The 25,349-nt window shown below is 41.5% G+C and overlaps 1 protein-coding gene across 1 annotated transcript in view; it reads right to left on the bottom strand.

Moving 5' to 3' along the window:
- Positions 1–25,349, bottom strand: part of FASN (fatty acid synthase) — a 145,845-nt gene that overhangs the window by 18,522 nt on the left and 101,974 nt on the right. Inside the window, exons 28-37 of the mRNA XM_073606706.1 lie at positions 22,885–23,035; positions 21,476–21,654; positions 19,900–20,019; positions 19,692–19,814; positions 16,963–17,186; positions 11,754–11,946; positions 10,779–10,930; positions 2,984–3,075; positions 1,938–2,089; positions 461–706 (exon numbers count right to left, since the gene is read on the bottom strand). Coding sequence (XP_073462807.1) covers positions 461–706; positions 1,938–2,089; positions 2,984–3,075; positions 10,779–10,930; positions 11,754–11,946; positions 16,963–17,186; positions 19,692–19,814; positions 19,900–20,019; positions 21,476–21,654; positions 22,885–23,035 — 1,632 coding nt within the window. The remainder of the gene's footprint in view (positions 1–460; positions 707–1,937; positions 2,090–2,983; positions 3,076–10,778; positions 10,931–11,753; positions 11,947–16,962; positions 17,187–19,691; positions 19,815–19,899; positions 20,020–21,475; positions 21,655–22,884; positions 23,036–25,349) is intronic.

The following is a 25,349-nucleotide window of genomic DNA, read 5'->3' as shown; positions in this document are numbered from 1 at the left end:
TCGTGACAAAGTCTGACCATGGCCACCTCTTCTGCCCAACCCTGAACTGACCCTGAGTTGTTGCATCTCCTTCTCACCTGATATCCCACTCAGTTTAATTTTTGATGACTTCTCCTTTACTGATCAGGATGCACCAAAAGCTGATGTTGGGTCATCGCTATGCCTTTTACTAGAGGTGAACTGAAGTTTGGATGAAAAAATTCCGTCCTCCCCAACTCTACCAAAGCTGTCAGTCTTCTGTGGTTGGCTGATGTGACTGTTCACACCATATAGATGAGAAGATTGTTAGTGAAAACCATGTATCATGGGATAGTATCTACATTTGAGACATGAACACAATAGCTTCATATGGAAAGCCATATTTCCACCATTGTCCCCCTCCCTTGGTTTCTCAGAATGGTTGTTTAGAAAGTTAAATAAATTATGTAGGTGCTCTGTACTTCTTCCATAATATCCTTACCCAATATGTGAGCCACGGCTTCAGCCAAATCTTGTTGACCAGCTCCTTTGGCTTTGACAGAGATGGTCTTCTCAGCCAGGACAAAGCTGGACATAACGGGGTGAGGCTGGTTCAGGAACTGGTCTAGAACCTCCAGGCAAGCGCTTATCCGCTGAGGCAACGTCCCTCCTATCACTGTATCGTTATTTCCCATGGTCTCCAGAACTACTCCTACATCGCCGATGGCTCCCCACTGTATTGCCAAGCCTACAAAAAAAAAAAAAATGAACCAGACCAAGATTAAGCACTAGAAAATGGAGCATTAAAACATTACTGGTAGGTGTCAGGGGAGAACTTCATGGAAAGCGTTGAAGTGACCTTTTTTCTAGTAGCAATACCATACATTGCCTCTGAAGTCTTGTGTGGACACTCCAACTGAGCAGCAACTATAATGATTTGGGGGGGGGTTGGAATTTATTAGATTTTTTTTTTAAAGTTTATATTTTATTTAAACAGTTTTTTACTGTGTCTGATTTTTTGTTTTCCTAATAATAAAAAAATAATAATAATACATTTGTATGTTCATCCATGACGCAGGATTCACAAGGCATTATAGGATTTCTAAAGTGAAACTCACCTGCCCTCTACCTATCCATTATAGTCCGCGTGCTTCCATTGTGGAGGCTCTCAAAATTTAGAGTTAGGACTACAGAAAACGGGGTGCCTTGACGGGGCCTGTAGCTTATGCATGCATTTGGAAATGTGTGCAAACTAAACCCCTGTTTAAACGCATAATGTTAGACAGGATAATTTGGTTGGTTGCAGGCTAGTTGGTAAGTCGAGCTTGGAAATTTTTTTGGTTTTGTTTGACATGCATCACCCTTCCAGTGCGCCTTGCTCTAAAAGGCCAGTTATAGGTGGGGCAGTGCCAAATTGTTTGTACTTTCTAAAAAGAAAGCCTTTCAGACTTTTTATGTGTGTTTAAATTTTTAATGGAGTGTTTTTACAAGGTAGGCTAGAGAGGGAAGGAGACACTGCTGCAGCTATTGAACCCTGTGAACAACCTTTTTTTTTTTTTTTTTTTTTTTTTTTAACAGCGGATATAAATAAAAAGCTTGAAAAGGTGTCTAGAACTCCATCTACAGCTTGGGTATGACATAACAAAATATTCATATTTTCCAGAATGAAAAAAAACAAGATAAATATATTTATTTATTTATAAATATATTGAAATTTCAAATTTTATTTTGTAGTCTTTACCATCTTAAATAAAGAAGAGGAATAGGTTCTAGGGTACTACACATTCCCTTTGAAGTGTACTTACTTAGTATGGGGGGGGCCAGCTTTCAGAAGACCACATATGCTTAGGCCGTGACTACAGAGAATGGAACTGGCACTATTCTGAATTGCATCATGTACAGTTTACAGTTTAGCGTGTCTCGGGCAGGGTGATATATCCTGAATCTACTGATACATTTTCTATAACAGGTTCCCATACCTGGCAAATTGTCCTGGCGCCGCTTTTCACAAATCCGCTCCATGGTTGAGTTGGCAAATCCATAATTGCTCTGACCAGCGTTTCCTCGCCCGCAGCTCACAGAGGAAAACACCACAAAGTGATCGAGCTCCAGACACTTCTCGCGGCTTACGCTGTAAAAAAAAAATCAATCAGTTGAACCAGTGAAGATACAGTGCTGTGAAAAAGCATTTGCCCCCTTCCTGATTTTTTTTATTTTTTGCATATTTCTCACACCTACATGATTCAGATTAAACTGTTTATTATTACACAAAGATAACCCAAAATAACACAAAATTATGATTTCATTTATTAAGGGAAAAAAGCTGTCCGAACCTGCCTGGCTCTATGTGAGAAAGTAATTGCCCCCCCCCTGCTAAATCATGAACTGCGATTAACCACATTTTTTCGATTTTTTTGGTTAATTTTTACTTGAGTTTGATGATTGGCAAAAATAATTGGTATTGCATAAACAATTATACAGATTCTATTCATAGTTGTACTATTACAGAACATTCTAAGTACATTGAGCAGGAAAGGTTATGCGTATTTTTAGTGAGCAAATATTTTCAGTTATTATTTCAGAGTTTAACTTAATTTTTGATGCGGATTTCACATTTTCGCCAGCTTTATGGATAATATTTCTGGTTATTGTATTTGTAGATTAGCCAAACTATCACATGACCTACAAAATCAGTCCAGCCATATTTTTACTCCTTTGCTCTCAGAAAATGTATGGTTTGCAGGGGGAGAATGGTGAATATTTAACAAACTCTGAGAACCCTAAATGAAAAAAAAATTGAAATATTACAAAAATGGTCTGCACATCTGAGGTTAAAAGTAGAGTGCAGACCAGGCAGCAAAAGGGTTAAAAGAGGCCCTGTCACCTTCTTTGTGCCAGCCTTCTAGGTAAAAATAAGACGATAGGTGCATATGCTACCATGCCAGACTTCATCTTTGTATACTTCATCTCTACCCAATTTTTATAACCATCTGTTCCAGGGAGAAGTTTTATAATTTGTAGTTACCTGTCCAGATTTAGGGTGCCATCATACTTTGGTTTGTTCACATCTTGGAACAGTTTTGTGGATAAGTTCTCAATCATGGCATCTTTAAGCACCTATTCAGAAACAGAGTTTTCAATTATTCAAAATTCAGAACTCCTTGTTGTAAGCAAATCATATAAGAACGATACACACACACACACACACACACACACACAGAGTTGTGCTCATAAGTTTACATACCCTGGCAGAATTTATGATTTCTTGGCCATTTTTCAGAGAATATAAATGATACCACAACAACTTTTCTTTCACTCATGGTTAGTGTTTGGCTGAAGTCATTTATTATCAATCAACTGTGTTCACTCTTTTTAAATCACAATGACAACAGGAACTACCCAAATGACCCTGATCGAAAGTTAACATGCCCTGGTGATTTTGGCCAGATAACATGCACACAAGTTGACACAAAGGGGTTTGAATGACTATTAAAAAGGTAACCATCCTCACCTGCGATCTGTTTGCTTGTAATTAGTGTGTGTGTAAAAAAGGTCAATGAGTTTCTTGACTCCTGACAGACCCTTGCATCTTTCATCCAGTGCTGCACTTACTTTTCTGGATTCTGAGCCATGGGGAAAGCAAAAGAATTGTCAAAGGATCTGCGGGAAAAGGTAGTTGAACTGTATAAAACAGAAAAGGGATATAAAAATATATCCAAGGAATTGAGAATGCCAATCAGCAGTGTTCAAACCCTAAGTGGAAAATGAGGGGTTCTGTTGAAACCAAACCACGGTCAGGTAGACCAACTAAAATGTCAGCCACAACTGCCAGGAAAATTGTTCGGGATGCAAAGAAAAAACCACAAATAACTTCAGGTGAAACACAGGACTCTCTGAAAACATGTGGTGTGGCTGTTTCAAGATGCACAATAAGGAGGCACTTGAAGAAAGATGGGCTGCATGGTCGAGTCGCCAGAAGAAAGCCATTACTACGCAAATGCCACAAAGTATCCCACTTACAATACGCCAAACAGCACAGAGACAAGCCTCAAACCTTCTGGCACAAAGTCCTTTGAAGTGATGAGACCAAAATCGAGATTTTTGGCCACAACCATAAACACTTCATTTGGAGAGGAGTCAACAAGGCCTATGATGAAAGGTACACCATTCCTACTGTGAAACATGGAGGTGGATCGCTGATGTTTTGGGGGATGTGTGAGCTACAAAGGCACAGGAAATGTGGTCAAAATTGTTGGCAAGATGAATGCAGTATATTATCAAAAAATACTGGAGGAACATTTGCATTCATCAGCCAGGAAGCTACACATGGGACGTACTTGGACATTCCAACATGACAATAATCCAAAACACAAGGCCAAGTCGAACTGCCATTGGCTACAGCAGAATAAAGTGAAGGTTCTGGAGTGGCCATCTCAGTCTCCTGACCTCAATATCATTGAGCCACTCTGGGGAGTTCATGCAAGACAGCCCAAGAATTTACAGGAACTGGAGCCTTCTTGCCAAGAGCAATGGGCAGCTTTACCATCTGAGAAGATAAAAAGCCTCATCCACAAATACCACAAAAGACTTCAAGCTGTCATGTTAAAGGGGGCAATACACGGTATTAAAAACTGGGGTATTTAAACTTTTGATCAGAGTAATTTGGGTAGTTTCTGTTGTCATTATGATTTAAAAAGAGTAAACACAGTTGATTGATAATAAATGGCCTCAGCCAAACACATGAGTGAAAGAAAAGTTTTCGTGTTATCATTCATATTCTCTGAAAAATGGCCAAGAAATCATAAATTCTGCCAGGGTACGTAAACCTATGAGCACAACTGAATAATATATATATATATATATATATATATATATATATATATATATATATATATATATATATATAGTAAAGTTTGGGGGATTGTAGCTCCACAGGACCGAGTGCAAAACCGTTAAACTTTACACAAACAGGTTTTTATTTTCAGCAAGCAAATAAAAATAAGGCTTCCAGCAGCACACAAGCAAAAATACAAAACAAAATCCACTTACAGTGGGGACGGAAAGTATTCAGACCCCCTTAAATTTTTCACTCTTTTCAATATTGCAGCCATTTGCTAAAATCATTTAAGTACATTTTTTTCCTCATTAATGTACACACAGCACCCCATATTGACAGAAAAACACAGAATTGTTGACATTTTTGCAGATTTATTAAAAAAGAAAAACTGAAATATCACATGGTCCTAAGTATTCTGTGTGCATGTCAGAGCAAATGAGAATCATGAGGTCACAGGAACTGCCTGAAGAGCTCAGAGACAGAATTGTGGCAAGGCACAGATCTGGCCAAGGTTACAAAAAAATTTCTGCTGCACTTAAGGTTCCTAAGAGCACAGTGGCCTCCATAATCCTTAAATGGAAGATGTTTGGGACGACCAGAACCCTTCCTAGAGCTGGCCGCCCGGCCAAACTGAGCTATTGGGGGAGAAGAGCCTTGGTGAGAGAGGTAAAGAAGAACCCAAAGATCACTGTGGCTGAGCTCCAGAGATGCAGTCGGGAGATGGGAGAAAGTTGTAGAAAGTCAACCATCACTGCAGCCCTCCACCATTCGGAGCTTTATGGCAGAGTGGCCAACGGAAGCCTCTCCTCAGTGCAAGACACGTGAAAGCCCGCATGGAGTTTGCTAAAAAAAACACCTGAAGGACTCCAAGATGGTGAGAAATAAGATTCTCTGGTCTGATGAGACCAAGATAGAACTTTTTGGTCTTAATTCTAAGCGGTATGTGTGGAGAAAACCAGGAACCGCTCATCACCTGTCCAATACAGTCCCAACAGTGAAGCATGGTGGTGGCAGCATCATGCTGTGGGGGTGTTTTTCAGCTGCAGGGACAGGGCGACTGGTTGCAATCGAGGGAAAGATGAATGCGGCCAAGTACAGGGATATCCTGGATGAAAACCTTCTCCAGAGTGCTCAGGACCTCATACTGGGCCGAAGGTTTACCTTCCAACAAGACAATGACCCTAAGCACACAGCTAAAATAACGAAGGGCGTGGCTTGGCAGCGGATGTAGTCAGTCGCACATCTTGTGAGCTCCGCCGAAAATCCGCATAGAGATCCTGCAAATCTTTGCTGACAGACCGAACCCAGCACCAGATTACCCCCCGGTACACCAGCTACGACCGCCCGCTCTCAGCGATATACCAGGATGGCTACAAAACATAGACGCGGCTCCACGGTCCGCTCCACTCCGGACCACGAGGCCCAAGATGTCGGCGCGGCATCTAAGTCAGCTGCAGCGAAACACAGGGAGGCCGTGAAGAAGCTTTTCCCCCAGTCTGACATATGGGACTTGCCAGAAACGAACGGCAATGGAGCGGAGAGCCGAAGCGGCTCGCAATCGGAGGCAGACGACACTGTTCCCCTGGAGGATCCGCATGCTGCTCTGCTACCTTGGGACGCTGTGAGTAATTTACCTATGCCCCAAAGACCACACAAGGCCCAAACCACGAGCTCGCCTGAACAGGAACCCACACTGAGGGATATCTTTTCCGCTGTCACCTCATGTAATCTCTCTATTACTGCACTTGCATCAGAGGTTAAGGGGATGAAGGCAGAGGTGTCTTTCCTGCGTCAGGATATGCAGAAATTAAGGGATCGAACCTCTGCTATTGAGGGACGTATTAGTATCATAGAAGATGAATGGGCCCCCATGCAAAGGGACACACATGCTCAACAAATAATGGTGGCTAAACATGCTGTGAAACTCGATGATTTAGAAAACAGGCTACGCAGAAATAACGTTAGAGCTATTGGCATCCCTGAAAAAATGGAGGGCAGGAATCCGGTCGATTTTATTGAAAAATGGCTGCTGGATAAATTTGGGAAAGACTCATTCTCACCCATGTTTGCAGTGGAGCGGGCGCATCGGGTCCCGTCTAGGCCCTTGCCCCCAGGCAATCCCCCTAGAGCATTTCTCTTTAAAATGCTCCATTATAGAGACAGAGACATAATTCTATCAAAAGCCCGCACTCTGGGAGATGCCCTGGTGATCGAAAATTCCAAAGTATCACTGTTTCCAGACTTCTCAGCTGATGTTCAAAAGCAGAGGGCCCAATTCAATGATATTAAAAAGAGACTCCGTTCTCTGGAACTACAATATTCTATGCTCTATCCGGCTCGTCTTCGTGTGGTAGCCAGGGATGAGGTTCACTTTTTTGAGAGGCCTGCGATGGTGGTGCAGTGGCTGGATAGAGAGGAAAAATCCTTACGAGAAGATTTGGGCAGACGGAGCAGAAATACCTGAAGATCTACGCTTTTCCCCATACCCTGAGAGAAACTTTCTTTTACTTAAGCAATGATGGTGCAACTATTATCCGTTCATAATAGTTCTGGTCACAAGATGGCAATATTCTTTTCAAGGCGGAGGATACCGCACGATCAGTTTGTTAATGGTATCTATGTTTATGCAAGTAAAACAAGGCCTGTTGCCTACTGGTTCTTCAAAGCCGGCTACTGAATTTAGCCCCCCAGTTGCGGGTCCTTCGTGGACACTACAGTTTCCGTTTTTTTTTTCTGTTGCTTTTTTTTTGTTTTTTGTACCCAGGGACATTGGACATTGTTCATTGGTCCTGGTACTGCCTTACCTATTCTCATCTGGCTCAAGGAATTTACACCAAAGACTGCCTAATTCTTACGGTCTTGCTAGACACAACAATGGTGGCTCTCTAAAGCATTCTTTATATGCCTTGCACAACTTGACCTCACTTATGTATGTTTTAATGTTTTATGGCTAAACAGATAGTGCTTACTAGCTGGAATGTTAGAGGTCTGGGAGACAGGGTGAAACGCTTAGCTGTACTACACATGCTTCAACGCATGGGATCTTCAGTAGTGTGTCTTCAGGAGACACATATGTTATCTGCTCAGGAATCCCTATTCTCTACCAAATTGTTTAGCGTTCAGTTTCACTCTGTCTTCTCTTCCTATGCTAGAGGTGTCAGCATTCTGATAGGTAAAAATATTAGCTTTACTCATACATTATCGGTTGTTGACCCTCATGGTCGTTATGTTTTTCTAATATGCTCATTAGATGGGTTACAATGCATTATCGGAAATATATATATACCACCCCCTTTTTCGATAGAGGTCATCAAGACGCTAGCCTCCTTCCTCTCACAGCACACGGGGATACCAGCACTTATTGTTTGAGATTTCAACAATTATTTGGATGCCGAGCTAGATAAGATGTCCGCAAAAATTCCTTCAGGTGGGATGAGAGGGGGACAGACTCCCTTTGCTCGCCTTGTTGCGGAACTGGGATTGAGAGATGTTTGGAGGATGAGTCATACGCAAGTAAAATGTTACTCATGTTTTTCTGCTACACACAAGGGCCTCTCCAGGATTGATCTCGGTCTGGGTAATGACTTGATACTATCATTAGTAACTTCCACAAATTATGAAGCAAGAACTGTCTCTGATCATTCCCCCCTATATATAGAAATTTTTACGTCGGGTGTTCCAAAGAGGAATTACTGGAAACTTAACCCGTTTTGGTTGTCATTGTTTCCTACGCCTGACCCCATTTTTGATAACTTAGATTCTTTCATTAGGTTTAATAAACCTTCTTCACGTCCTGGCATTTTTTGGGACACATTAAAAGCATTTCTGAGAGGACAATTCATTAAATCTATTAATACCATTAAGACCGAGACCAAGAACTGGGAGCAAACTGTTTTAAAAGAGGTTAAGAGGGCTGAATCTGCTTTTATCGAATCCCCCTCAGAGAGCACCGAGAAATCTTTTCTTGAGGCTCAACACATGGCTAACCATCTGGTGTTAACAACTGCGGAAAAGAAAAGGTTTTTTCTTCAACAAAAATATTTTGAAGAGGGAGAAACCACAGGGCATATGCTTGCCATAATGATACGCTTACAAAAAGGCTCATCCCACATAGAAGCAATCACTGGCTCATCAGGCACTCTGGTTTCTTCCCATGCAGAGATATTGTCCACGTTTAGAGATTTCTATGCTGATGTGTACTCCTCTAAAGTCAATCCCACCCTTACAGAAATTAACTCTTTTTTAGATCAGTGCCAATTACCGCAACTCCCGACTCAGGATGTAGTTCAGTTGAACGCTCCCCTTAGGGCTGAGGAGTTCTTTGAGGCGTTGTCACTCTCCTCTCCTGGTAAGTCTCCGGGTTCGGATGGCTTGCCGGCGGAGGTATATAAGCGCTATTCTGAAACTCTATTATCACACTTAAAGGAAGTATTTGAAGATGCCAAAATAACGAAGGAGTGGCTTCACAACAACTCCGTGACTGTTCTTGAATGGCCCAGTCAGAGCCCTGACTTAAACCCAATTGAGCATCTCTGGAGAGACCTAAAAATGGCTGTCCACCAACGTTTACCATCCAACCTGACAGAACTGGAGAGGATCTGCAAGGAGGAATGGCAGAGGATCCCCAAATCCAGGTGTGAAAAACTTGTTGCATCCTTCCCAAAAAGACTCATGGCTGTATTAGATCAAAAGGGTGCTTCTACTAAATACTGAGCAAAGGGTCTGAATACTTAGGACCATGTGATATTTCAGTTTTTCTTTTTAATAAATCTGCAAAAATGTCAACAATTCTGTGTTTTTCTATCAATATGGGGTGCTGTGTGTACATTAATGAGGAAAAAAATGAACTTAAATGATTTTAGCAAACGGCTGCAATATAACAAAGAGTGAAAAATATAAGGGGGTCTGAATACTTTCCGTCCCCGCTGTATCTTCAGCACAAAGTAAAAGTAAAAAGGCACATATAGTTTGTGGATGGGTCTTCACCCCAGTCCTTGTTAAATCTTTTAGCAACCTCCAGCAGACTCAAGCTCTCCAAGACAGGTGTATTCACCAACTCCTCCCCACCAACACACCTAGCACTACTTCCTGTCTTTTAAGAGCTGCTTCCTGGAGGCTCTTAACCCTGTGTGTGCTGGAATCCCTGTAGTCAGGGTTGGAGGCTCTGTCCCACCCGAATATCACTTCAGAGCCTCCGGGTCCCAAATATCTCTCCATTAACACAGAGAGAACTGCGAGTCAGTCCTCTCCTGATTAAGGCTTTTCCCGGGAATTCCTCACCCATCCTGGGTGACCCCCTGAATACTACCACACTTCCCTTAAAGGGAGCATAACCCAAATATTGGTGCTATATAGCACCAGTCCAGGACCCAACCTTGGCGTCCTGTACAAAATATATATATATATATGTATATATATATACACATACACACACACATTATTTTGCCTTCCCTGGTTCCTATTTTACCCCATCATGACCATGCTAATGAATTTTTTTCACCTCATTTAACGTCATCACTGCGCTTCTCTATGCAGTGCAGACAGATCATGGCTAGTGGGTGGGGCTGGCAGGGTGCTGAACATACCTTACTGAAAATATCACAGCACCCGTGCCTCAGTGTTCCTCTCAAAAACCCTCAGCCATGATGCAAGCAGTGGTCTATCTCATGGGAAGATTTATGCAAATAGCAAAATGCCTTGATGGGTTGATATCAATCCGGAGTAGTTTAGCAGGTAGATGTCCTCCAGCCAGGCTCTATCTGACTTACAATTTATAGTGCACAATGAGATGCTCACAGTGTGCAGTGAAATCAGAGTAAGCATTTTCAGTACAGGGGAGGAACCTGTACAACTGTGCAAGACTGAAGAAAAGACTGTCATCCAGGATAAATGGGGGACATGAGGGTTTTGAAAAGCCATGTAATTGTGGTTTACTGCATTCAGTAGACATACCTCAAAGTTATGCAAAAAATGATGTTCTTACCATGGCCAGATTGAATATTCCACCCACTGGCCCTAACTGCGAAGCAGCATCAATTAGTTGTCTCGTCCCCCCTATAGATGCCACATCTTTGGTTGAAACCACAATGGTTATCCCCGCTTCCTTCCAGCTCTGCACTTGTTTTGCCTGATAACCTGGAAATAAGAACAAAGTCTAGATTATCTTTCCAACCCAAAACCATTGATGACCCCACAGCTAGGACTCACCACCCAAGCTCTATTCTTTTTACCTCTAATGCAACTTTGTATGTTTTGATTAAGGTTTCATATATTATCAAAATGTTACCGGTACAAACCATATAGACCGGGGGTCTCCAAACTTATTAAGCAAAGGGCCAGTTTACTGTCCTTCAGGCTTTAGGAGGGCCGGACCCCCATGTTGATATTAATGGGAAGAATAGTACCCCATTGATGGTGTCAGTAAGGGGAATAGTGCTCCAACATTGGTGTCAGTTGGTGGAACAGTTCCCCAAGTTTGGAGACCACTGATTTAGACTATTAGTGGAAACTAATTTTATTAGCAGTTTCTAAAAAAAAATTTTTTTAAATTACAGGGAAGTGTGAGAATATGAAAATATTGTTTACCCTAAAAGGATGGGACACAGGGGGACAGACATATGCTGATACTGACAATGGCTGTACATAGCTGTACCCTGCTATATGCAAGTTCCTACATAAACAAGGATACGTGTTCCACATACAAGTCTGGATGCAGAAATTTGCACACAGAGTTTTACGTTCATATACATAAGCATTTTTTACGCAATTGCTTATACATACATAAAATCACAAAGCCTTTGACTTCTATAGGTAGTTGTATGTAGCACCTGTAGGCTCCCTGGTGGGGAACAGCGCCAAAACGTAAGCTATACAGCAAATACGGCCATGTGCATGAGTTTCAAAAGAAATAAATTCAGCACAATGTACAATCAGGTATGGGCATTTTATGAAAGCTTACCATTTCTTATCCCGGATCGAGAGGTCAGAATGAGATTGCGAGCGCCTCTTTCGATTAACCACTGTGCTAACTCCAGGCCAAACCCGCCCAGTCCTCCAGTGATAATGTAGGACTTTGTCGGAGGGAAGGACGTCCGCGGGATGGCAGGAAGTAGAGTGTCAGCATCCCTAACAGATCCGACTTCATCGCATACCTGCAATGGAAGACACAACTGTCTCAAATCACAGCACATACATCAGCGTTTTTCAACCAAGAGACCTCCAGAAGTGACTTTGGGTTCTTTGAGCAATTTCTACTTTTCATATAAGTAACCAAGGACACCAATTACCTTTTTACCCATCTGTAGAGGAGCATTCTTTCCACTTACCATGGGACCTTCTCCGACTAACCACCAGTATAGAGTGGCCTATCTCCCAATGACAACCAGTGTAAGAAGGTCCTTCTGCTCTGGCTACCGATGTACGAGAAAACTACTCCATTGACCACCTTGGTAAGAGGCCACCTCTCCCACTGAACACCAAACTACAATGACCACTAATGTAAGGGAACATTACAATTTCATTATGAACATTTATTTTCTTGCCATTATTATTGTTATCTCATTTTAATTACTGAAAATAATGTTGCCATATAGAGCAGCCCTGGATGTAAAATAAGCCAAGTATGCCTCCTTCCTTATTCTTAGATTTGTTCTTCTTTCTCAACTTAATAAAAGAGAATTTTATAACAAGGCAGCACTAAAAACACCAGTAGAAATGTAAATATAAGTACTGTCAAGTGAGTGAATCTAAAAATGACATAAGAAATAAAAAAGAAAAAAAAAATCTAATAAACAGAGTGTCCTCCACCTAGAAGTGTTTGCTTTGGGGTGGATTGGTTAGCGCCGGTGGGATCCAACTGCTTTATTCTGATTGCCCTGTCTCTGCGTGTCTGACAGAGGGGAACAGATTATCTATGTGGGATCTGCAGCATTGATTTCCTTGAGCTGCGGCTCTTTATAAAAGGGTTAAATAATGAGTGCATAAAAATGGAAAGTTGTGCTGTGCCGCACCAGTGCACAAAGCAAGGTCCATAAAGACATGGATGAGCGAGTTTGGGGTGGAGGAACTTAACTGGCCTGCACAGAGTCCCAACCTCAACCCGATAGAAACGCTTTGGGATGTATTAAAGAGGAGACTGTGAGCCAGGTCTTCTTATCCAACATCAGTGCCTGACCTCACAAATGTGCTTCTGGAAGAATGATCAAACATTCCCATAGACACACTCCTAAACCTTGTGGACAGCCTTCCCAGAAGAGTTGAAGCTGTTATAGCTGCAAAGGGTGGGACAACTCAATTGTGAACCCTACGGACTAATGCCCCGTACACACGGTCGGACTTTGTTCGGACATTCCGACAACAAAATCCTAGGATTTTTTCCGACGGATGTTGGCTCAAACTTGTCTTGCATACACACGGTCACACAAAGTTGTCGGAAAATCCGATCGTTCTAAACGCGGTGACGTAAAACACGTACGTCGGGACTATATACGGGGCAGTGGCCAATAGCTTTCATCTCTTTATTTATTCTGAGCATGCGTGGCACTTTGTCCGTCGGATTTGTGTACACACGATCAGAATTTCCGACAACGGATTTTGTTGTCGGAAAATTTTATAGCCTGCTCTCAAACTTTGTGTGTCGGAAAATCCGATGGAAAATGTGTGATTGAGCCTACACACGGTCGGAATTTCCGACAACAAGGTCCGATCACACATTTTCCGTCGGAAAATCCGATCGTGTGTACGGGGCATTAGACTGGGATGCCATTAAAGTTCATGTGTGTGTAAAGGCAGGCGTCCCAATACTTTTGACATGATAATGTATGTTCTGGTGAGTTTATGCTGTCCTAAGGGGTGTGCTGATGATCATTCTCACTTTTCTGTCTGGAGCACCCTTGAATTTGTTATTTGGAGGGAGCACCGTGTGGTTTATTTAATTTTTTAAACACATCAGTGGGACTTACTATTTGAACATTCTATGGATGGTGAAATGGACACTTTGGGGGTTATTTACTAAAGGCAAATCCACTTTGCACTACAAGTGCAAACTGCACTTGGAAGTGCAGTTGCTGTAGATCCGAGGGGGACATGCAAGGAAAATAAAAAACAGCATTTTAGCTTGCACATGATTGGATGATCAAATCAGCAGAGCTTCCCCTCATTTCAGATCTACCCCTCAGATTTACAGCGACTGCACTTCCAAGTGCACTTTCAGTGCAATTTCGAGTGCACTTTGCACTTGCAGTTTGCACTTGTAGTGCAAAGTGGATTTGCCTTTCGTAAATAACCCCCTATGTTTATTTTATTTTTTTATTTTATTTCTTATGTTATTTTTAGATTCACTCACTTGACGGTATTTATATTTACATGTCTACTGGTGTTTTTAGTGCTGCCTTGTTACAAAATTGTATTTTGTATTTTACACAAAAATGCCCTTTAATAATGTCCTCATTATCAGAAATGTATATACAACAGTCAGTGTGAAATACCTTACACATCCCACCTTGAGCTGCAGTGAGATAATTTAGCATTAATCTATGCTCTATTACTACTTTGTTAAGCTGAGCTATTTCTTCACTTAACCACTTCCTGCCCGCCAGCTGTCAAATGACGGCTGGGTGGCATGGCTCTCATTCTGGGTGGATGTCATATGACGGCCCTCCAGAACGACCGCTCTCGAGCTCCCGTGGGGGCGCGTATCATGGCGATCGGTGGTGTGGTGTGTCAGTCTGACACACCGCTACACTGATCTCGGTAAAGATCCTCAGACGGAGGCTCTTTACCACGTGATCAGCCGTGTCCAATCACGGCTGATCGCGATGTAAACAGGAAGAGCTGTTGATCGGATTTTCCTCGCTCGCGTCTGAGAGACGTGAGTAGATATGTAGATATGTATGAGGAGGGACGTATGCCTCTATGGTCAAAATAGTGGTCTATACGGTACATTCCCCTATTCAGCCACCAGCCGTACCTGCCCTGATGACGCATGATTGGATGCGAAAAGCGCCAACGTCACTTCCTGCCCCAACCCGTACCAGATCGAGGCTTGGACCGCACACTGATCCCGGGAGACGGAACGGCGCTCGCTAGGTGCTAGAAACACACTGTTGGAAAGACTCAGTGCCGGTCTAAAGGCACCGGACTTGTGAGTGTATACACTATATTTTTACTCTATTGATTTAATAAATTTTAAAAATATGTTGCGCAATGATGGATGTCTGCTTTTTACGAGATACCGAGACTAATGTGGAGGTGTAAGGAGTAACCAGTGGCAACCAATTTGGGGGAATCTCAGATATACCTATAAGAGTGGAGAGGGGTTAACCCTCCTTATATATATATATATATATATATATATATAAACCAGAGGCGCAATTTTTCCTTGGCTCTGGTGAGTGTCCATTTTGGAAGGTAGTGGTGCTTCACGAATTGGTGAAAAGTTTTTTGGGCCTCTACGGCAACCCAATAGAGGCCCAGGCAAGTTGGTAATGTTTGCTATGAAGTTGGCCTAATTGAGCGAGCTGTGCTGCCACGTAGTGTTTCCTAGTCCGCCAGTATCTTTAGGAGCGTACATTGTGGCCCTTGCTATTCTGGGTCCTTTGGTACCTCAGATAAATCGGAAGTACTTCAGATTGGAGTCAGATCAAATTTCTAGCCAATATTGGCCATGGCAAGGAGTGGCACACACACCCATCCACATATCATCAAATTAAATCAAAACTCCAGGCAAACAGTTAACTGCACAACTGAAATACATAAACTGGTACTGTTTTACTAACTAAAGGATTTGTAATTTTGTTCATCCAGTTTTGAGAACACACAGTTCTGCCACACAGCACTGCACTGTCTGGCAGGGCAGGAAACCCGAGTTTTCTCTGCTGCAGTTAAGTAATATTTACAGATCCTGTCTCTTCCCCAGCCTGTGATTGGACAGTGAAAAGAGAAGCAGCAGACTGATGAGCTCATCTCTGTGTTACTCTGCTCTCTCCTCTCATCAGCATGTTCATTGGTCGCACAACTGGCTGGCTCTCTGTGTTGCTTCCCCCACCAGGTCTCTCATCTTTACTGTACAGGGATTGCAACAAGCTGATATCAAAGTCAAAGTCCAGTATTTATACTGCTAGCATTAAAAAAAATACATTCAAAGTGCTTGTAAAGTCATTTTTTACTTTTAAAATAACAAACATGTTATACTTACCTGCTCTGTGCAATAGTATTGCACAGAGTGGCCCCCGAACCTCCTCTTCTGGGGTCCCCCTCCAACACTCCTTCTCTTCTCTGTGTGCACACCTGCAGGCTCGATCCTGAGCCACTCTGCCTGTGTCTATAGACACAGACAGCGCAGCTTAGTGCCCGCTCCCCTGTTACAGGATTTATAGTGATGTGATTGTAAACGATCATCTTGTAAAACAACCCATTCAGTTTAAGTAGAAATGAAAGGCAAAACATATAATATATATATATATATATATATATATATATATATATATATATATATATATATAATAAATAAATAAAAAAACACATTCTAAATACCCTTTTTTATAAGTGATCACATTCCCTCTGTTCTCAGCTGCATAACAGCTAAGGGGAGGAGAAGCAGCAGCACACTGAGCTTCCCAGTGAATGGCTGTGCAGTGGGGGGGGATGTCAGCACAAGTCTGATCATTGGAGGAGAGTACACTGAGTTCCCAGCATTGCTAGAGAACTGACAGTGTGCTCTCCTGCTTAGTGTGTTCAGTTTTTAATAGGAAAGCAGGAGGACTGGCAGGAACACCAGCAATTTCCCATAAAGGAAGAAATACAAAGAGAACAGGCTACTTTCTCATACAAGTACATGGTACAGCAGGCACATATCAGGAATACGAAGTGTTGGGGTAACAAGCACTTTCACTTAGAGTAGCAGGAGCCAATGGCTCTCAGTAAAGCCTGTGAGAGCGGGGAGAAGAGGAGAGAGTCGTTACTCTCGGACACAGCGTTGGATCGAGATTAAGCTCAGGTAAGTATAAGGGGGGAGAGGGGGCGATATACATACTGAAAATGTTTTTACCTTAATGCAGGAAACGCAAATGTTTTAGGCTTTACAACCACTTTAATAATGTATTAATGAATACAAAGCTGCATTCATTTTTGTTGCCCAGACTCTAATGGCTCTACCACCACCATCTCACCTTTATCAGAACTTTTCCGATATGTCTTCCTTGTGCCATGAACCTGAACGCCGGTTCCACCTCATCCCGAGTAAAGATGGTGCTCTTAAGTGGCTTCACCACTCCATCCCTTATGCCAGATTTCAGCAGGTCAGACACTTCCTCCCATTCTCTATTCCCCTCTTCAAAGAGGGCGTCAAGCAAGATTCCGTGAAAGGCCACATTCTTCAGGAACAGAGCCATACCTGCAGAGAGACAGCAAAGAGAACAGCGTATTATAAAAAATGTCCCATCAAGTGTAATCCCTTAAAGCAGGGCTGTCAAACTCAATTTCATTGTGGGCTGCATCAGCATTATGGTTGCCCTCAAAAAGGGACGGTTGTATCTGTAAGATTAGATGTCCAGCGCTCCCCCTCCCCTTACATTAGAAGTCAAGAGCCACCCCTCCATCAGGGGTTGAGTCACCCACTCTCCCTTCCATCACAGTGCACCCATCTTTCCTTATGCTACTGCTGGGAAGAAGCTGGATGCATTGCTTGAAAGCAGAAAGTAAGGATCTGGAGGAGAACCTGAGGGCTGGAGCTCTCCTGCAGCTGCAGGAGAGGTGTGAGGGCCACATGAAATGACCTGGAGGGACGGATTCAGCCTGCGGGCCTTTTGTTTGACACCTGTGCCTTAAAGGGCTTGTGGGAGCTGACACCAGGGGTTAAGCAGGATCTACTGTGCTTAGCACAGCGCTGGACCAATCCGAGCAGCCAAGTAGCCAATGCTACTTAAAGCGGAGTTCCACCCAAAAGTGGAACCTCCCCTTATCTTATCAGGTGCCACATTTGGCACTTTTCAGGGGGTGGGGGAACGGGTACCCATTTTTGACAGGTACCCTTCCCCAATTCCGTGAGACTGCGCCGCAGTACCGTCCCTCGGAAGTTCGCCCCCCCTTCCCCCTTCCTCCGCCGCCGGGCCAATTAAAAAAGCGCAGCACACTTCAAGCAATCGCGCAGTAGTCAACCGGCTGTGAAGCCGAAAGGCCTCACTGACTATTGCTCTTGCAACGAATGCCGGCGGTTGTAGCGGCGGTTGTAGCGGCTTGTAGAAACTTCACTATGGCACTGGGATTGCATTAACCTCTAGTATGGATAATCGGGTTACAGCATCTTGTGTAGGGCTGAAACAACTAATTGACAACTAATCGATTATGAAATTATTCGATTACTATTTTCATTATCGACTAATCGGCCTGTAACATAATGGGGGTAAAAAAAACTATAATGAGCCCTTTATAGTATAAAGAATAAAAAATATATAAAAAGAGAAAATAATCGCTACTGTAAATATTACTTTCATTGTTCTACAGTAAAAAAATGAACCCCTTACAGTAGTGATTATTTGCTTTTTTTGTACTATAAAGGGTTAATTTTAGTTTTTTTTTTTAACCCCATTATGTTACTAAACATCTTAGACTTGGTTCACATCTATGTGTTTTTTTTGGTGCTTTTTGCAGAAACACACTACAGTTCATTTACATGGTTTCCTATGGGACACGTTCATATCTATGCTTTTTTCAGCCAATGCATATTTGGAAAGGGTCAGGGACTTTTTTTTTTTAACGCAAAACAATGCTTTTTTGGTTCAATATACTTCAATAGAGAAGCTGCAGAAAAGCATGTAATGCGTTTTTGCAGCAATGTGTTTTTTAATCTGCCCAACAACAAATTGGCCAAAAAAAAATGCAAAAACGCAAATCGCAGCAAAATCACGTGCGCAAAAAATCAAAACGCACAGCAAAAAGCACTGCAGAAACAGATCAAAAGCAAACTGCACAGGTGTGCATGGAGCCTTATGCTGGCCACACGGATCAATTTTCAGACGAAAAAAAAATGTGTACATTTCTAATAGTATATAAAGTATATCTCCTCTAATAGTATATAAAGTATATCTCCTCTAATAGTATATACAGTATATCTCTTCTAATAGTATATACAGTATATCTCCTCTAATAGTATATACAGTATATCTCCTCTAATAGTATATACAGTATATCTCCTCTAATAGTATATACAGTATATCTCTTCTATCTGTTATTCTCAGAGTGGATTAGATATTTTGCTCCCTATCCATATAATTGGTTATTTATATTTACCACTGCATAGAGATATTTAAGAATAAAATTGCCTTTTTTTAAAACTTTACATATTAACTAAATTATACACCACATTTTTTTGTTAAGGTTATTAACCGATTAATCGAAACAACAATCGGCCAACTAATCGATTATGAAAATAATCGTTAGTTGCAGCCCTAATCTTGTGTTTTGTTTGAATGTCAAACTGATGCCATAAACACAATCCCAATGCTGGTCCGCATAGGCCCTATTCACTTCTGTAGAACACATTCCCTGTAGATATGGCACATCTAACATTGAACATTGGACAAGATAACATATAGGAAACTTTGATCCAAATGAAACTTGCAGTCAAGCTCTAAACTGAGACACAGATCTTTCCTGACAGTTGCAGTGACGGGAGCTGACGTCAGTGCACCATTCAGAGGTGTAAGAGCATTATCAAAGAACCAATAGGAAGAAAGGGGCGCCGCTCACCAACCCAGTGCATTAGTATGTAGATGTATCTGGTCTCAGCCAGGGTTGGTCCAGCCACATGCCCCCGACATGTTTCGCCCCGTTAACCAAGGCTTGGTCTATGATGGCGGCGCCCTTTTTCTTTGATATAGGAAACTTTGCTTATACTCACCCAGTGGCGTGTTGTTGGACAAATCATATTTGCCAATTTCCAGGAAGCGCCCATGACGCGCCAGGCACCGCAGGCTGGCCTGTAACTTTTCCTCTGCCAGAGAGTTTAAGATCAGGTCCACTCCTGGGGAGGAAACAACAAGGTGGGATCAGTTCTGTCTTGAAAGATTAATTGCAGCAAAGTTAGCATCTTCATGCTGTGCGCTCACCTCTTCCTCCTGTGACACTGAGCACGTGCTGTTCAAAAGAGGTGTTTCTGGAATTTGCAAAGCACTTGGCGTTGAGCTGTGGGAATTTGCTTTGAAGATATTCCTGCTTCTCTGCAGATCCTGAATAAGGGACAGAGAATTAAGACAATTTTAACAGTTGGTTTTGTGTAATTGAGTAAATCCATAGGTGGCCATCTGACCATTACACCTAACTATGGGGAATGAAAGTATGTGGGCACCCCTCAGAAATCCTACAACAGACATTTTACATAATTATGCACTTCTAACCTTTTGCTAAAAGTTTGGGGACTTCTTCTGTTCCAGTATGACCGTGCCTCTGTGCTCAGAGCCAGCTTCAAAAAAACACATTTAATAAGATTGGTATGTATTCCTCTTCCTCAGAGGAAGTCGTGATGACGAAATGCGTCAGAACGTGACTTTACGGCGACCAGAAACTACCTTTGCGTTCCACGAACAGCGGTTTTGCGTTCCACGAACAGACAAGCGCTGGACGCTGCCTTCCTATTGTGTGAGTCTAATTCCGCGTACACACGAGTGGACTTTTCGACTGGACTGGTCCGACGGTCTATCCGACGGACTTTCGGCGGACTTCCAAACAAGCGGACTTGCCTACACACGATCACACCAAAGTCCGATGGATTCATATGTGATGGCGTACGATGGGACTAAAATAAGGAAGTTGATAGCCGGTAGCCAATATCTGCCCTAGCGTCGGTTTTCGTCTGTCGGACTAGCATACAGACGAGCGGACTTTTCGACTGGACTCGAGTCCGTCGGAAAGATTTGAAACATGTTCCAAATCTAAAGTCCGTCAGATTTTCGACCGAAAAAGTCCGCTGCAGGTCCGATGAAGCCCACACATGGTCGGATTGTCTGTCGGACCAGTCTGGTCGAAAAGTCAGCTCGTGTGTACGCGGCATTAGACTAATAAAGGCTTTAATAAACGCGAGTTGAAACAATATCACGCTATTTGAGACTCTCTTCTATCCGAGTACCGATGGATATCGCAGGACAAAATGTGACCCCTTCCATGATACTGAGGCTGATGATTGCCCATACATATCAATGCCTGATGTGTCCATCTCTCTGGTGAGTGTGAACCCCAAAGGGGAGTGTGGCACACGGACTTTGGTGTGAGGTGCACTATTGTTTTGTTATCATAGGATCATCACTCCTGTATCTTCTGAGACTTTATTCACCATCTATCAACTGAACCTATGGCTATAATCTATTATGACAATAGCGCTGCTGTAGTGATTTTAGAAACTAGAGCTGGACTCTGTGTACTATTTTGTATTACTATTTTAACAATACTGCATGTATGCGATTGTGTGCCCATGCTGAAGAGAAAAAAAAATTCCGGTCAACCCAAAATTAAATATAAGAGTTTTGGCTTTAAATCCTGATAGAAAACAGTGGAAATGTGATTGCAGATGGCCAACACCTACATATTTCTCTACAGAGATATATTTTCATAGAATGGTACTAGGTGCACACAGTATATCCAGGCATGCAAAAACTAAATTAGAAAAATATATAATTCAAGAGAACTTACCCACTGTTGTGAACACTTGGCACCCCATGCTAAGACATATAGCAATAGCTGCCTGACCGACCCCCCCTGATCCAGAGTGGATGAGAACACTTTCGCCTTTCCGTAAACGTCCTCGTACAACCAGTGCATAGTAAGCTGTAGCATAGACCACTGGCACCGTGGCGGCATCAGCCAATGACCTGCAAGAGAAGAGAGATGCCTTGTATTAGTGTTTTCAGTGCTGGATTCTGAGTACTCTTATGTACTCTAGTATGTATATACTGTATGTAAAATATGTATTCTGAGTACTCTTATGTATGCTAATATGTATACACACACACGTAATATGTATACACGCACAGGCCTCAGAGATGGCAAATCTTAAAAAAGTGCAACCACAGACAAGGAAAAACAAAAAAAAACTGTTCCGCATTAACCAATTACAATAGCAGAAAAGAAACGAAGCAGCTTGTATAATAGCTTATATGACCAAGTGGATGTAGACAAGTCTCCAAATTATTAAGTTCAGATGTTAATACCACAGCATACAAAGACATTCTAGATATCTTAGCCAACCCTGTGGTGACTGTTTGAGGGTAGCCCTAGGACTGTACACCTGTGTACAAAGCCGGCTCCTAAAAGACATGGTTTGATAGGCTTGGTGTGGAGAAACTCTAGTGGCCTTCACAGAGCCCTGACCTCAACCCAACTGAACACCTTTGAGATGTATTAAACAATGGATTTCAAGCCTGGTCTTCTCATCCAACATTGATACTTGACCTCACAGATAGTTTTTGGTTGAATGGGCTCAAACTCCCACAGATATACTCCAAAATATTGTGGAAAGCCTTCCCAGAAGAAATGAGGCTGTTATAGCCCCAAAGGAGACCCTAGGCCTTATCGATGTCCATGGTTTTGGAATGGGATGTTCAACAAGCTCGTATTAGTTTGACGGTCTGGTGTCCACAAAGCTTTGGCCATATAGTGCAAATCTTTGCATTTTAATCCACCAGCATCTATACAAAATAAAGTTATCAGTTTTGTGCAGATTGATCCTTTAAAAATAAACCTTTTGATAATTTGGGGCAAAGTAAAGGGCAGCCCATGTGACATTACCTAGGCTTGGTGTTGGTACTGGGCACTTCACTTGGCTCTGAGGACAACTGGGTTGCAGAAGGTAGGAATTAGTAGCAGGGGAAGAAGGGGAGGGAGGGTTCAGGAGTGCAATCAAGTGAACCTGTTACCTTGCCCTACTACTATCTACATCAGTGATGGCGAACCTTGGCACCCCAGATGTTTTGGAACTACATTTCCCATGATGCTCATGCACTCTGCAGTATAGCTGAGCATCATGGGAAATGTAGTTCCAAAACATCTGGGGTGCCAAGGTTGTCCATCACTGATCTACATTATACATTAGTTTTATTTACCAGTTCTCAGGAACATTCCACAAGAAGCGCTGATCAGCATCCACAGCGGTAGCAAGACCTTTAGCTGGAAGAAGCCCCATGACTCTTTTGCCAGCAGGGTCACGGCCAGAAAACTCCATTCCAAGCATGCACTGCTGCAGCGCCAAGTCACCTTGTAACGAAAAAAGAAAACAAGACGAAAAATGAATGTTTAACAATGCACCAAAGAACATATTGCAACATACTAGCTAAGATAAAAATATTCCAAATCATATACAGCAGTAAAAAAGGAGGGGGTTATTCAATGCCATCTACATGGAACACAAATTATATTTTCCCTGGTTTTGGGAAACTTGGGAAGATACAAATGTTTTTGTTTTTCCTGGTGACCATTATCAGCATGACAGAAATTGATGGAAAATCCCAAATGTTATAGTTGTCACCAGTGGAGGAGGTGGGGAGAACCCCTCTAATTAGAACACATGTTCTGGTGGCTACTCTCTGGGAATTCTCTTCACTTTCGGAGCAATTTCCTCTTATTTCCTGTTGCACCCCCAGGACAAGTGGATCCTCCTCAACAGGATACCAACAGCTAAAAAATAATCCAACGGGTTTTACCCCTTCCCAACTCTAAAAAAAAAATGGTTAAGTCTAAATTTTAAATTGCTTTTTAGACTGAAGGATGAGACATTTCTCTGGATAGCTCTTTATCTAAACTCTGTGGCCAATAGCAACTAATCATCCAAGCAAGCATCTGATTGGAAATTCTCCATTGGCCAACTCTTTTTTTTTTTTATAAATTTGAAATTGCAGAATCTGTTGTGGTGAATAAAACAGGAACCCATTTTCTAAATAAATGATAACTGAACGTGCACGTGTCCTTTAACTCAAATGAGTATCAGCAGTATCAAATTCAATTGTTGCATCTATTGCTTGCAAAGTCCTCTTACCAACTAGACATGTGCAATTCGTTTAACAAATTTTGACAAATTCGTTAATTCAGAAATTTCAGAATTTCGAATTTCCAAATTTCCAAATTTCAGAATTTCAGAATTTTCAATAATTTGGAAAATTCGGAAATTGCAAAATTTCGGAAATTGGAACATTTCGGAAATTCAAAAATTCTAAATTAGGAAATTCGAAATTTCATAAATTTGAAAATTCAAAAATTTGGAAATTTGAAAATCCAAAAATAAAAATGAAAATCTGAAAATTCAAAAGAATGCAAAAACAGAAAATTTGAAAATCTGAAATAATAACTAATAATAAATATTAAATTATAGGTATTGGAATATCCTTTCAAATTTGGCTGTTAGTGAACGTAACGCGTACGAATTTAACCGAAGTTACGAATTATCTGAAATAACGAATGGAACGCAATGATCTAATAATAATGAATAACAATATTAATAATAAAACCATTTTTATTATTATTATTTATTATTAATTTGTTCCATTCCATTTGTTTAGATGCGGCATTCGTGATTTCAGATAATTCTTAACTTCAGATAAATTTGTATTCGTTACGTTCACAAATAGCCAATTTTGAAAGGAAATTCCAATACCTATAATTTAATAGTTAGTTATTATTAGTAAGTTATTATTTCGCATTTTACTGATTTTCTCTTTCTTTTTTTCAGATTTTTGAATTTTTTTTTTTTTTATCAATACATTTTTATTTTATAAATTAAGAACATAATTAAAGTTGCTGCATATATTACACAACATTTGTAATACAATAAAACTGTGAAGACATATAGTATAGAATTTGTTCAAGCCTTGATGGCCTAGTCCAGCCTACCCCTAATGGGTTCAAACTGTAGGTCTGGGAGGTCACCACGTTAAACTATGATTCAGCCTATACAAACTTTAGGTAGGGAAATAATATTTGGAAGGGGGAAATTAAAATAAAGGATAACCAGAAAATAAAGGATATCAGAAATAGTGTTCTACATCGGAATATTGCTTAATTGATTGATCAAAGTATTTCAGACTGTAGGATAAATTAAAATTTTACATTCTTTTAAGTAATTGTAGGCTCTAGGGTGGGATAACCAAATTTTCAACTTTCTACTAAAGGTGGTGATGGAGTGGTTTTCGTAAGCAAGCAATAATTCAAATTGTGCTTGGATATTCTGGTTATGACAGTAGATAGATTGGGTGCTTCCGTAGATTTCCAGAGGTTAGCTACTGTGAGTCTTGAGGCTATTAAAATGTGGACCACAATAATTCTATGTGTAGTGGGATATTTCTCAAGGTCTATACCTAATAAGGCTGAAGAAGGAGTAAGCGTGGAGAGGTTTCCTGTAATATCTGCAATGAAGGATGAAATTGAGTTTGAAAAGCTTTTCGGGGTTTTACAACTCCAGAGAGTGTGTATAAGATTTCCAGTATGCTCATTACACCTCCAACAGATGTCGGATGTGGATGGATAGATTTTGGATAATTTATAAGGGGTTAAATACTACATGTTAGTTATTTCTTGA

The sequence above is a fragment of the Aquarana catesbeiana genome, linkage group LG12 (assembly GCF_042186555.1).
Source record: "Aquarana catesbeiana isolate 2022-GZ linkage group LG12, ASM4218655v1, whole genome shotgun sequence".
Classification (NCBI taxonomy): domain Eukaryota; kingdom Metazoa; phylum Chordata; class Amphibia; order Anura; family Ranidae; genus Aquarana; species Aquarana catesbeiana.
The sequence above is the reverse complement of the archived record's forward strand: the minus strand, read 5'-3'. Positions and strand labels throughout refer to the sequence as shown.